Source organism: Anoplopoma fimbria, chromosome 4 (assembly GCF_027596085.1).
Source record: "Anoplopoma fimbria isolate UVic2021 breed Golden Eagle Sablefish chromosome 4, Afim_UVic_2022, whole genome shotgun sequence".
Lineage (NCBI taxonomy): Eukaryota > Metazoa > Chordata > Actinopteri > Perciformes > Anoplopomatidae > Anoplopoma > Anoplopoma fimbria.
In genome coordinates this window covers 13071603-13085079 of record NC_072452.1, presented here as the reverse complement: position 1 = coordinate 13085079, position 13477 = coordinate 13071603, and the positions used below count along the sequence as shown (strand labels likewise).

At 41.7% G+C, this 13477-nt stretch overlaps 2 protein-coding genes and 1 pseudogene across 2 annotated transcripts in view; all 3 read right to left on the bottom strand.

The window, feature by feature from the left end:
* LOC129090480 (protocadherin Fat 4-like) overlaps positions 1–2424 on the bottom strand; it is a 29384-nt gene extending 26960 nt beyond the window's left edge. Inside the window, 1 exon segment of the mRNA XM_054598133.1 lies at positions 64–2424. Coding sequence (XP_054454108.1) covers positions 64–2424 — 2361 coding nt within the window.
* LOC129089894 (protocadherin gamma-C5-like) overlaps positions 1–8036 on the bottom strand; it is a 211440-nt gene extending 203404 nt beyond the window's left edge. The window contains exon 1 of the mRNA XM_054597309.1: positions 5649–8036. Coding sequence (XP_054453284.1) covers positions 5649–8036 — 2388 coding nt within the window. The remainder of the gene's footprint in view (positions 1–5648) is intronic.
* Positions 8037–11418: 3382 nt separating this feature from the next.
* Positions 11419–13477, bottom strand: part of LOC129090570 (protocadherin beta-15-like) — a 2843-nt pseudogene continuing 784 nt past the window's right edge.

Sequence of the window (13477 nt, the reverse complement as noted above, 5' to 3'; positions counted from 1 at the left end):
TGTGTGTGTGTGTGTGTGTGTGTGTGTGTGTGTGTAAATCTATAATAGGAAGCATGTGCATACCTCAGGAGAATCATCACAATCCCCAAACGCATCAGCAAAGTCTGATGGACTTTTCCTCAGAGTCTGGTCAGCAGGCAGTGTGTTGTCATTGTAAGAGGACACGAACTTAAAGTCACTGGTTCTAGAACCTGTTGTCAGGTAGGCGTCATAGTTGTAAGTGCTGCGTAAAGTTCCTGTGCCGTCAACATCTGCGTAATTAGGAGGGAGATACGCGCTGGGGATGGCAACTGCTCCATCAAACAACAGTCTGGGCTTTCTCCTGTGACAAAACCTCACACCGAGGATGATGATGATGAAGGTCAGGAAAAAGGTGGACACAGACACCAGCGCGATGATCAGATAAGAGGTCAGTTTGGAGTTCTTCTCGTCGTAAGAAATATCCTTCAGTTCTGGCACCTCAGCCAAGTTATCAGAAATAAGTAAATACATGGAACAGGTGGCAGAGAGAGAGGGCTGTCCGTTATCTTTCACTGACACAATGAGGTTCTGTTTCATGCTGTCAGATTCAGAAATGTCCCGCTGTGTCCTGATCTCTCCGCTGTGGAGACCAATAGTGAAAAGTCCCGGATCAGTGGATTTGACTATATGATAGGACAGCCAGGCGTTCTGTCCGGAGTCCGCGTCCACCGCTATCACTTTGGACACCAGAGAGCCTCCGTGTGCAGCTTTGGGGACCAGCTCGGTCATGAAGGAGTTGCCCTCCGGGGCGGGGTACAGTATCTGAGGAGAGTTGTCATTCACGTCCGATACGAAGACACTGACGGTCACGTTGCTGCTGAGCGGAGGAGAACCGTTGTCTCTGGCCATCATGTGGACTTTAAAACTCCTGAACTGTTCATAATCAAACGACCTCACAGCGTGGATCACCCCCGTGTCTCCGTTAACAGATAGGTAGGAGGACACCGGGGCACCGTTCACCTCACCAGCTAACAGAGAATAAATCACTGTACCGTTTTGTCTCCAGTCGGGGTCTCGAGCAGTAACGGAACATAAAGTGGAGCCAGGTTTGTTATTTTCAGTCACATAAGCGCTGTAGGACTGTTCCTCAAACACAGGTGGGTTGTCGTTGATGTCTGCTACAGATAACTGAACAGTTTTAGAGGAGGACAGAGGTGGAGAGCCCTCGTCAGTGGCAGTGATTGTAATGTTGTAATCAGACACTAGTTCACGGTCCAGTTGTCCTGTGGTCACCAGAGAATAATAGTTTTTAATAGAAGGAACCAATTTAAAGGGGACGTTTTGCTGAATGGAGCAGCGGACCTGTTGGTTATTGTTAGAATCTGCATCCTGCACGTTAATGATGCCCACCTCTGTACCAGGTGACACGTTCTCAGGTACGGGATTTACGAGAGATTTAACATAGATTACCGGTATGTTGTCATTTACATCAGTGATTTCAACAATTACCTTTGAAAATGACGGTAATCCTAATCCATCCTTTGCTTTAATGCGCAAATCGTATGTTGATACAGTTTCAAAGTCAATAGCACGAGTAACTTTGATCTTGCCATTTTTACGGTCAATACTAAACACTCTCTTCACATCATCAGTGACATGTCCGAATTCATATGTGACGTCACCATTGACTCCCTCGTCTGCATCAGTAGCGCTCACTGTGACCACTACAGTATCTACAGGGGAGTTTTCAGGCAGACTGGCTTTATAAACGGCCTGGCTAAACACTGGGGCGTTATCATTAGCATCCAGTACAGTGACGTGAATGACTACAGTACCTGATTTCTGAGGAGAGCCTCCGTCTAAAGCTGTTAGGAGCAAATTGATCTCTTGTTGTTTTTCGCGATCAAGCTCTTTTTCAAGAACAAGCTCTATTGTGTTTCCATCAGCAGCCAGAATGAAATTATCATTCTTCTTAAGGCTGTACTGCTGAACTGAATTCTGTCCTACATCCGCATCGTGCGCCTCTTCAATCACATAACGAGCTCCCCTGTCTGCCGACTCATGAATTTCTATATTGATCGATTCCTCATTAAATTGTGGGGAATTATCATTTATATCTTGAATGTGTAGACTGAAAGGATGCAGTTCCAGAGGATTCTCCAGTACAAGATCGCGTCTTATTACACACGACAGCTTTTCTCCACAAAGCTCCTCTCGGTCAATCCTGTCGGCAACAATTACGTCGCCAGTGCTGAGATTGATGTCAAAATAACGTTTGCGATTCCCTGCGGCATCAACACGGGCATTCCTAGCAGACAGTTTGCGCGAGTCCAGGTTAAGATCCTTGGCTATATTCCCAATAACAGATCCACGCTTCATTTCCTCTTGGAGGGAATAGCTGGCGTCTCCATTCACGGCTTGCCAGATTAGAACAAAAACAAAGCACCTCAGTTTGAACCCCATCATGGCAATGCGTTTGGACCAGAAACGCTGTCGTCGTTTAGATTACAAATCCAACACGGACCATACAGTTCGGTCAAAGGAAAATCGAGAGATCTCCACAGTTACTCTGACTGCATCCTAGAAACAAGAACTGCAAAATCCTTCTTTCATTGGTGTATACACCAGAGGGTGGAGTGGACATTTTTTTCACGTAGACTGGCCAATAGCGACACCATGAGTGGAATGAAGAAATAGCAAGCTTGAACATATACAATCAGTATTATAAGTAGTAGAAGAAGTAATAGTAGTAATGGTTTTGGTAGTAGTATATTTGTTATAGTACAAGTGGAATCTTAAAGGAACAATAATAATTGCTTAGACACTAAATGAACAGTCAAAACACAATACATGCTATGGGTGTAGGGACATGGCTATTTTTTAGTTATAGATGAGTCACACTCAATGTGAAACCTCAAAGCTTGTCTCCAGTAGAAAGCAATATGGAAATATTTTGGATTGAAAACAAAACACAAAATCTCCTAATCTTGCAGCCATAGTAAAGTATGTATCTGGCCAGTCTAGTAGACTTAGGTACTGAGTAACCTCATGAATACGATATGATCATATAGTTTATCAAGACACACAAAACGAGAATGATAAATCCAAACAAATCAAATCAGTTGAAAAAAATGAAGACCTTATCTAGCCCTAACAAAGGGGACAAAATGCAAAGGAAAACTCCATCAAATCAGAGCATAAAATATTACTCTGCTGAGATAGCGAGAGCAAGAGATAGACATACCTGCACAGGTGAGAAGAAATATGTAATGCATTTATGTTTGAATGGGCACACATCTCTGTCTGTCTCTGTCTCTCTATATCTCCCTCTCTACCCCTCTCCCTCCCTCCCTCTCCCCTTTCTCAAACCTATCAAATGTAACAAAAACAATGAGCAGCTAGACAAAACTAATTCTAAAAACTCTTGACTGTCACCTAAAGGGCTTGTGATCACCATGTATTTGACGTGTATATTTGAATACGACTGAATTCCACATTCAAAAAATATGATTTGAGTGATGATGGAAATTTAAGTATGAAGCTTACACCATAAAAATACAGATTGCACCGTGAAAATTGTATGTCAAATATCCTGCCAAATACTTTGTTAGAAGATAAACCTCTGACCCCATACCAGATTTAGCCATATAATGTTGTTGCTGTTTTTTCATTTGTTTTTCAATCTACAACAATATGCAACTCTGCTGTAAGTTCTAACATCCTTTCTAATATAGCCTCAGTTTGAATCACGTATGAGCATACAAACTGTCAGATCCAAATGTAACCTTATTAGTAGAAGACTTGCTTACAAAATGCACGTTTGGCCTTTAGAATTAAACACAACTTCATGGATTTAATGTTCTCCATGCCTCTAAGGAGACTTCAGACTTCATCAAGTCTTAACTTTTATCTTATACTACCAAGTTCAGATTCTTACAGTGTTATGTCAAAGGAGCTGAGTTTCTGGGTCAGATGTTCTGTTAAGGGCCATGTAGAGCGACAGATCATAAAACCGTATTGAGGAATACTAGTGGTTTGAATTTAATTTATTTCAGCAGACCCATTGATATCTTTAAGATTGTTGTCATAGATACATTTAGAGTGATTTATCTCAACGGTATTCTTTGAAATGTTAAAACACTTTTTAGGTGAAGCCTACCTCCGGTGAGTCCAGTGATTCCCCAAATACTTCATTGAAGTATACTGAATTAAATTGATAATGTTTATGTGATAAGATATAAAGTCTAGTCAATGAGAACAATACATGAAACAAGGACTTCAAAAAAGAATGTCACTGTGTTATCGTTTATGCAAGCCAAATAACATCAACAGATGAATGATGATCAGCCTCAACTAAGTCTTTGGCTCGTACAGAAGCTTGAGAAAATGGCTCAGAAAACAATGGATACTATCCCTTTTAGATAATCACAATTCATTCAATCAAAGAAACATCACCACACTGCGAGGGAAATGAATGCCATGTCTAGGGAATCGTGGTATCCTTAAATATCCTGTAAATGGCATGAATGTAATCTATCATTCTATCATATTTGAGTACATAATGAATTTGAAGACCCTCATGTAACTTATTGAGAGTGTGTTCATGGGCTTGATGACATACATATGCAAAGAGCATGTTAGTGGCTGTGAAAGTAAATGTGTCATAAAAAGGTGATTGGATGATAAGAAAGTGCAGTTTGGAGATATTCACAGTAGATAAATGCAACTGTATCAATAGATTGAAATCATAAAATCATGTGTTCTAAAACATTGCTCTAACTATGAATTATTTTCAAACCATATACAGACACGGGAAGTGGTAGAAAGCAATTTTTAATTAAAGCCTTTTTTGAAATCAATTAATTAGCTCTTCCGGAAGAGTTACTTAAAAAAGAAAAGAAAATCAAAGTTGAATTCGCAGACAATCCATTCAAACAGAAGGACAAACACTGAATTATGGACAAAGAACATAACTGAAGTTGATGGATATTATTTGTATGAAACTATAACTGAAATGTTTTAGAGGCATTAAGAGTGCCGACAGATAGAAGAAGCTAGAACTGCTCTGTCATCACAAGAAATAGCCTTCAGTTCTGGCAACATGGGCCAAGTTGCCTGAATGAATTCAACAGGTGGCAGAGAGAGAGTGTTGTCGGTTATCTTCAACTGCCACAAAACAATCTTTGTAATTGTTCTTGTGACTTGCAGTTAAAAATAAATAAAAAATAATCTCAAGAAAATGTTTTATTAAACTAGGTCAACTAAAGTCTCATTTCAAGGGACTGAAACAAAGACTTACTATGAAACAAGCTCGGAGTAGCTACTAATTAAAAAGAAAGAAAACATTAAAGAAATCCCCTCAATCAATAGTTTGTGAGAAATCTCAAGAAAATAACTACGCAAGACCTATAAATGACAACAGAATACCGAATGGAAGCCAAGATCCCAAACAGGAATCAGTAAATTACATTTCAGCACCATGGACAGAGACACAAGCGACGAGAGTCAAATTTCCCCCACGGTTGAAAATAGTGGACAACTGAGAGCTTGGATGTGTGTGTGTGTGTGTGTGTGTGTGTGTGTGTGTGTGTGTGTGTGTGTGTGTGTGTGTGTGTGTGTGTGTGTGTGTGTGTGTGTGTGTGTGTGTGTGTGTGTGTGTAAATCTATAATAGGAAGCATGTGCATACCTCAGGGGAATCATCACAATCCCCAAACGCATCAGCAAAGTCTGATGGACTTTTCCTCAGAGTCTGGTCAGCCGGCAGTGTGTTGTCATTGTAAGAGGACACGAACTTAAAGTCACTGGTTCTAGAACCTGTTGTCAGGTAGGCGTCATAGTTGTAAGTGCTGCGTAAAGTTCCTGTGCCGTCAACATCTGCGTAATTAGGAGGGAGGTAAGCGCTGGGGATGGCAACTGCTCCATCAAACAACAGTCTGGGCTTTCTCCTGTGACAAAACCTCACACCGAGTATGATGATGATGAAGGTCAGGAAGAAGGTGGACACAGACACCAGCGCGATGATCAGATAAGAGGTCAGTTTGGAGTTCTTCTCGTCGTAAGAAATATCCTTCAGTTCTGGCACCTCAGCCAAGTTATCAGAAATAAGTAAATACATGGAACAGGTGGCAGAGAGAGAGGGCTGTCCGTTATCTTTCACTGACACAATGAGGTTCTGTTTCATGCTGTCAGATTCAGAAATGTCCCGCTGTGTCCTGATCTCTCCGCTGTGGAGACCAATAGTGAAAAGTCCCGGATCAGTGGATTTGACTATATGATAGGACAGCCAGGCGTTCTGTCCGGAGTCCGCGTCCACCGCTATCACTTTGGACACCAGAGAGCCTCCGTGTGCAGCTTTGGGGACCAGCTCGGTCATGAAGGAGTTGCCCTCCGGGGCGGGGTACAGTATCTGAGGAGAGTTGTCATTCACGTCCGATACGAAGACACTGACGGTCACGTTGCTGCTGAGCGGAGGGGAACCGTTGTCTCTGGCCATCACGTGGACTTTAAAACTCCTGAACTGTTCATAATCAAACGACCTCACAGCGTGGATCACCCCCGTGTCTCCGTTAACAGACAGGTAGGAGGACACCGGGGCACCGTTCACCTCACCAGCTAACAGAGAATAAATCACTGTACCGTTTTGTCTCCAGTCGGGGTCTCGAGCAGTAACGGAACATAAAGTGGAGCCAGGTTTGTTATTTTCAGTCACATAAGCGCTGTAGGACTGTTCCTCAAACACAGGTGGGTTGTCGTTGATGTCTGCTACAGATAACTGAACAGTTTTAGAGGAGGACAGAGGTGGAGAGCCCTCGTCAGTGGCAGTGATTGTAATGTTGTAATCAGACACTAGTTCACGGTCCAGTTGTCCTGTGGTCACCAGAGAATAATAGTTTTTAATAGAAGGAACCAACTTAAAAGGGACGTTTTGCTGAATGGAGCAGCGGACCTGTCTGTTAGTCTCAGAGTCTCTGTCCTGCACGTTGATGATGCCCACCTCTGTACCAGGTGACACGTTCTCAGGTATGGGATTGGTCAATGATTTCAGATATATCAAAGGGGCGTTGTCGTTTACATCAGTGATATCAATAATCACGGTTGCATATGACGCTAATCCCAGACCATCTTTTGCGGTAATCTGCATTTCATATGACGATTCTTTTTCATAATCAATAGATCCAGCAACTTTAACTTCACCAGTTTTAGTGTTTAAAGAGAAGACTTGGTTATCATCTGAAACGTAATGAAATCCGTAAGTAACTTCCCCATACATCCCTTCGTCTGCATCAGTAGCACTCACTGTGATCACCAATGTATCCAGAGGAGAGTTTTCAGGCAGACTGGCTTTATAAACGGCCTGGCTAAACACTGGGGCGTTATCATTAGCATCCAGTACAGTGACGTGTATGACTACAGTACCTGATCTCTGAGGAGAGCCTCCATCGAATGCGGTAAGCAATAACATAATCTCTTTTTGGTCCTCTCTATCTAATTCTTTGTCTAATACCAATTCACCATATTTACGCCCACCCCCCTTTGTTTTCACATTTAATTTAAAATGGTCATTCTGCTGAAGTGAGTAGCTCTGCACAGAATTTTCTCCGATGTCTCCATCGTGCGCTTCATCCAAGAGAAAGCCTGCACCTTTGTCCGCCGATTCGTGAATCTCAAATTTAAGTGACTCCTCTTTAAATTGAGGTGAATTGTCGTTAATATCTTGAACACGGATACTAATACGATGCAGTTCTAAAGGGTTTTCCAAAACGATTTCCTGATTTAGAACACATGATGCCTTTTTCGCACAAAGCCCCTCTCTGTCAATCCTTTCTTGTACAATCAAGTCTCCGGTGTTGAGATTTATACCGCAGTACTTAACACTGTTATCTTCAGTATCGATACGGGCCTTGCGAGCGGACAGTCTGCCCAAATCAAGTCCCAGATCCTGAGCGATATTTCCAATAACAGATCCACGTTTCATCTCCTCCGGCATAGAGTAGCTCACGTCTCCATTGACAGGGTGGAGGACAAGAAATATAAAAGCAAGGCCGGAAAGCAGCGCAAATGTTCTGTATCCCATTGCCACTGCAAAAAAGACCGATACTGCCGCAAAGTAGTTCCAGATATTCAGAAATAGAGCTGTGATTTACTTCAATAGAAACAATCTTCACACTGCGGTAGTATCACGAAGCGTTATCGTCAACTGCTGTACAATAGTAGAAGCAGGCTTTATATTCGATGACACAGAAGGGTGGAGAATGATCGTGTCCTCTCGTTTACTGGTACACACTGACACCATGAGTATTTGTCTGGGTATGACAAGACGATGGAGGATTTTTTTTACACGATTAATATGGAGCTTTGTTCAGATAACGTTGTGATTCTAAACAACAACAACAACAACAACAACAACAACAGCGTTGCCATTTTAGGAATGGCATGCCTTGATACAGGAATGCTTTGCCCTCTTGTGATGTAAATAATATTAATAATCAAATAATACTTTGGGATCAACATACAATTATTCAAACTGTGTCGCCAAAACAATCCAATGCTTTGAAAGAATCCTTGGCATGTCAAACATTTACAGAACACATACCCACAGACGGAGGACACGTTCATTTTAGATCAAATTTTGATATATTTTTATTAAATATCTTCTGATATTATATGCTCACACACTCTTTTTTTATATTGTTCAGATTGAAAGCATAATTGGAAAAAACAATTCATGCATGATAACCAATGGGATTAAACCTACTGGAAAAACATTTGAAGTCTCGTGTGCCTTCAAAAGTTACCAACAGAGTTGAACTTAATAATGACACAAAGTTCTACTTGCATTAGTATCCTGAAATATTTCTGAAAACTTGGATGACAAAAGACAATGGTCATGTACAGTGGGGCAAAAAAGTATTTCGTCAGCCACCAATTGTGCAAGTTCTCCCACTTAAAAAGATGAGAGAGGCCTGTAATTTTCATCATAGGTACACTTCAACTATGAGAGACAGAATGGGGGAAAGAATCCAGGAAATCACATTGTAGGATTTTTAATGAATTAATTGGTAAATTCCTCGGTAAAATAAGTATTTGGTCACCTACAAACAAGCAAGATTTCTGGCTCTCACAGACCTGTAACTTCTTCTTTAAGAGGCTCCTCTGTCCTCCACTCGTTACCTGTATTAATGGCACCTGTTTGAACTTGTTATCAGTATAAAAGACACCTGTCCACAACCTCAAACAGTCACACTCCAAACTCCACTATGGCCAAGACCAAAGAGCTGTCAAAGGACACCAGAAACAAAATTGTAGACCTGCACCAGGCTGGGAAGACTGAATCTGCAATAGGTAAGCAGCTTGGTGTGAAGAAATCAACTGTGGGAGCAATTATTAGAAAATGGAAGACATACAAGACCACTGATAATCTCCCTCGATCTGGGGCTCCACGCAAGATCTCACCCCGTGGGGCCAAAATGATCACAAGAACGGTGAACAAAAATCCTAGAACCACACGGGGGACCTAGTGAATGACCTGCAGAGAGCTGGGACCAAAGTAACAAAGGCTACCATCAGTAACACACTACGCTAGAGAGCATTTGGATGATCCAGAAGAGGATTGGGAGAATGTCATATGGTCAGATGAAACCAAAATAGAACTTTTTGGTAAAAACTCAACTCGTCGTGTTTGGAGGAGAAAGAATGCCGAGTTGCATCCAAAGAACACCATACCTACTGTGAAGCATGGGGGTGGAAACATCATGCTTTGGGGCTGTTTTTCTGCAAGGGGACCAGGACGACTGATCCGTGTAAAGGAAAGAATGAATGGGGCCATGTATCGTGAGATTTTGAGTGAAAACCTCCTTCCATCAGCAAGGGCATTGAAGATGAAACGTGGCTGGGTCTTTCAGCATGACAATGATCCCAAACACACCGCCCGGGCAACGAAGGAGTGGCTTCGTAAGACGCATTTCAAGGTCCTGGAGTGGCCTAGCCAGTCTCCAGATCTCAACCCCATAGAAAATCTGTGGAGGGAGTTGAAAGTGTGATTTTCAGGAATTTTTTTCTCATTTTGTCTCTCATAGTTTAGGTATACCTATGATGAAAATTACAGGCCTCTCTCATCTTTTTAAGTGGGAGAACTTGCACAATTGGTGGCTGACTAAATACTTTTTTGCCCCACTGTATTTATCTCCAAAATAAGGTTTTGTATGAATGTGTTTCCACCCTGATGAGCAACATGATTGTATTTTAATACTTGTATTGTTGTTGTAGTAAACATCAGTAACAGAGGAAATATTTTTATCTTTTTTGAGTAGAACTTTAAACATGATGCTATTGTTCATTTTTGGCACGTTTTCAGAGAGGGTGACAAACAGCTCTTACACAGTCCACAAAATAACATACTGGCATTGAAAGGATTATGTTGGAGGAGTTAAATGTATCAAAAAGACATGATGGGAGTTTGACGGTAAAATATATAACGAGTTATGTGAGATTCTGTGTCAGAAATAAATCAGATTTCCAAACATTTCCATGGAGAGGCAATTTTATGAATTCCCTTTTCTTGCTGGCACTTTGGTTTGTTCTATTTTTAGAGACAATAATGTTAAATTTGTAGATAAAAAGGTGGCATAAAATATTCCCTAAAGAAGTAAGACCTGATCTTTGATTTTAAAACTGATCCCTCCAGTATAATTATGATTTTAAAACACCACCATCTCTGATTGTCAGTACAACTAATCAAGTTCATTAAATTTGTGTTGTATATAAGTTTGCAATTGGACAACAAAATATATTAGTATATACCAAAAATAAATAACACATAAATTAACAATAATGCAAAGGTTTGGAAAAAATAAACCATATTATGTAAAAATAGAGCACAATATTCATTTAATATAAATATGGAGAATGCATTTTTTTGGCAATGTCCACACTACCCAAGACCACAGCATATACAATAACTACTTCTCAAGCAGATAGGCCAGAAAAGCTCACCTTTTATATGTATATGGAACTAACATCGTGTTCAAAAACCATTAACCAGTAATTAGACCCATCTGAGTTTGAATTGTGAAGAACTTCAAACAAATATATCACATGAAAGCAACGGCATGTTCCAATAAAACCAGTACGAGGTGGAATCCGTAAATAATTTAGAAAATGCAATGGCAAAGTAAATTCATTGGAATGAAACTCAGGAACAAGAAAGTAACTTCAGAATAAACGAAAGTTGTATTAGTCATGAAAATGCATCTTATGATCAAATAGTGTTCAGCACCATGGACAGAGTAGTGGGGACGGAAGTAAAACAAAATTCCTTGGAAAATAAATAAAGTCAGCAAACAGACGTTGCTTAATACTGAAGGCAACATCAGGACATTTTAGCAAAACTAGAGAGCAAAGGAGCAATGAAAGGGAAGAAAAAATAGATACACAAAATTAAAGTTTCTTCAGGTCGATTACTTAAATATCGAATGTGTTCCTACCTCAGGGGAATCATCACAATCGCCAAACGCATCAGCAAAGTCTGATGGACTTTTCCTCAGAGTCTGGTCAGCAGGCAGTGTGTTGTCATTGTAAGAGGACACGAACTTAAAGTCACTGGTTCTAGAACCTGTTGTCAGGTAGGCGTCATAGTTGTAAGTTCTGCGTAAAGTTCCTGTGCCGTCAACATCTGCGTAATTAGGAGGGAGGTAAGCGCTGGGGATGGCAACTGCTCCATCAAACAACAGTCTGGGCTTTCTCCTGTGACAAAACCTCACACCGAGGATGATGATGATGAAGGTCAGGAAGAAGGTGGACACAGACACCAGCGCGATGATCAGATAAGAGGTCAGTTTGGAGTTCTTCTCGTCGTAAGAAATATCCTTCAGTTCTGGCACCTCAGCCAAGTTATCCGAAATCAGTAAATACATGGAACAGGTGGCAGAGAGAGAGGGCTGTCCGTTATCTTTCACTGACACAATGAGGTTCTGTTTCATGCTGTCAGATTCAGAAATGTCCCGCTGTGTCCTGATCTCTCCGCTGTGGAGACCAATAGTGAAAAGTCCCGGATCAGTGGATTTGACTATATGATAGGACAGCCAGGCGTTCTGTCCGGAGTCCGCGTCCACCGCTATCACTTTGGACACCAGAGAGCCTCCGTGTGCAGCTTTGGGGACCAGCTCGGTCATGAAGGAGTTGCCCTCCGGGGCGGGGTACAGTATCTGAGGAAAGTTGTCATTCACGTCCGATACGAAGACACTGACGGTCACGTTGCTGCTGAGCGGAGGGAACCGTTGTCTCTGGCCATCACATGGACTTTAAAACTCCTGAACTGTTCATAATCAAACGACCTCACAGCGTGGATCACCCCCGTGTCTCCGTTAACAGATAGATAGGAGGACACCGGGGCACCGTTCACCTCACCAGCTAACAGAGAATAAATCACTGTACCGTTTTGTCTCCAGTCGGGGTCTCGAGCAGTAACGGAACATAAAGTGGAGCCAGGTTTGTTATTTTCAGTCACATAAGCGCTGTAGGACTGTTCCTCAAACACAGGTGGGTTGTCGTTGATGTCTGCTACAGATAACTGAACAGTTTTAGAGGAGGACAGAGGTGGAGAGCCCTCGTCAGTGGCAGTGATTGTAATGTTGTAATCAGACACTAGTTCACGGTCCAGTTGTCCTGTGGTCACCAGAGAATAATAGTTTTTAATAGAAGGAACCAACTTAAAGGGGACGTTTTGCTGAATGGAGCAGCGGACCTGTCTGTTAGTCTCAGAGTCTCTGTCCTGCACGTTGATGATGCCCACCTCTGTACCAGGTGACACGTTCTCAGGTATGGGGTTAGTCAATGATTTCAAAGCGATAGCAGGGGGGTTGTCATTGACATCTGTTATATCCATAATCACTGTACAATAAGAGGTAAGACCTGGTCCATCTTTTGCTCTTATGCGCAATTCAATGGAAGTCTCAGTCTCATAATCAATAGAGCCGACTACTCGTATGTCTCCTGTCTTATGGTCAAGTGAGAACAACGAGACATGGTCATCAGAAATATGATCAAAATTGTACGTAATATCACCATTGGGTCCCGCGTCTGCATCAGATGCGCTCACTGTAATAACTACTGTACCTGAAGGTGCGTTTTCAGGCAGACTGGCTTCATAAACGGCCTGGCTAAACACTGGGGCGTTATCATTAGCATCCAGTACAGTGACGTGAATAATTGCAGTACCTGATCTCTGAGGAGAGCCTCCATCTAGAGCCGTCAGCACTAATTTTAGCTCTTTCTCTTGCTCTCGGTCTAATTCTTTTACCAAAACCAATTCGGGGTGTTTCCGTCCACTGCCCCCTGTATCTACATTAATCGTAAAATGCTCATTATTTTGTAAATCGTAGCGCTGTACAGTATTTGTACCAATATCTGCATCATGGGCTTCAGTGAGTAAGAATCTAGCTCCTTTGACTGCTGATTCTCTTATTTCAAATGAAATCAAGTCCTCACTAAACTGTGGGGCGTTGTCGTTAATATCTT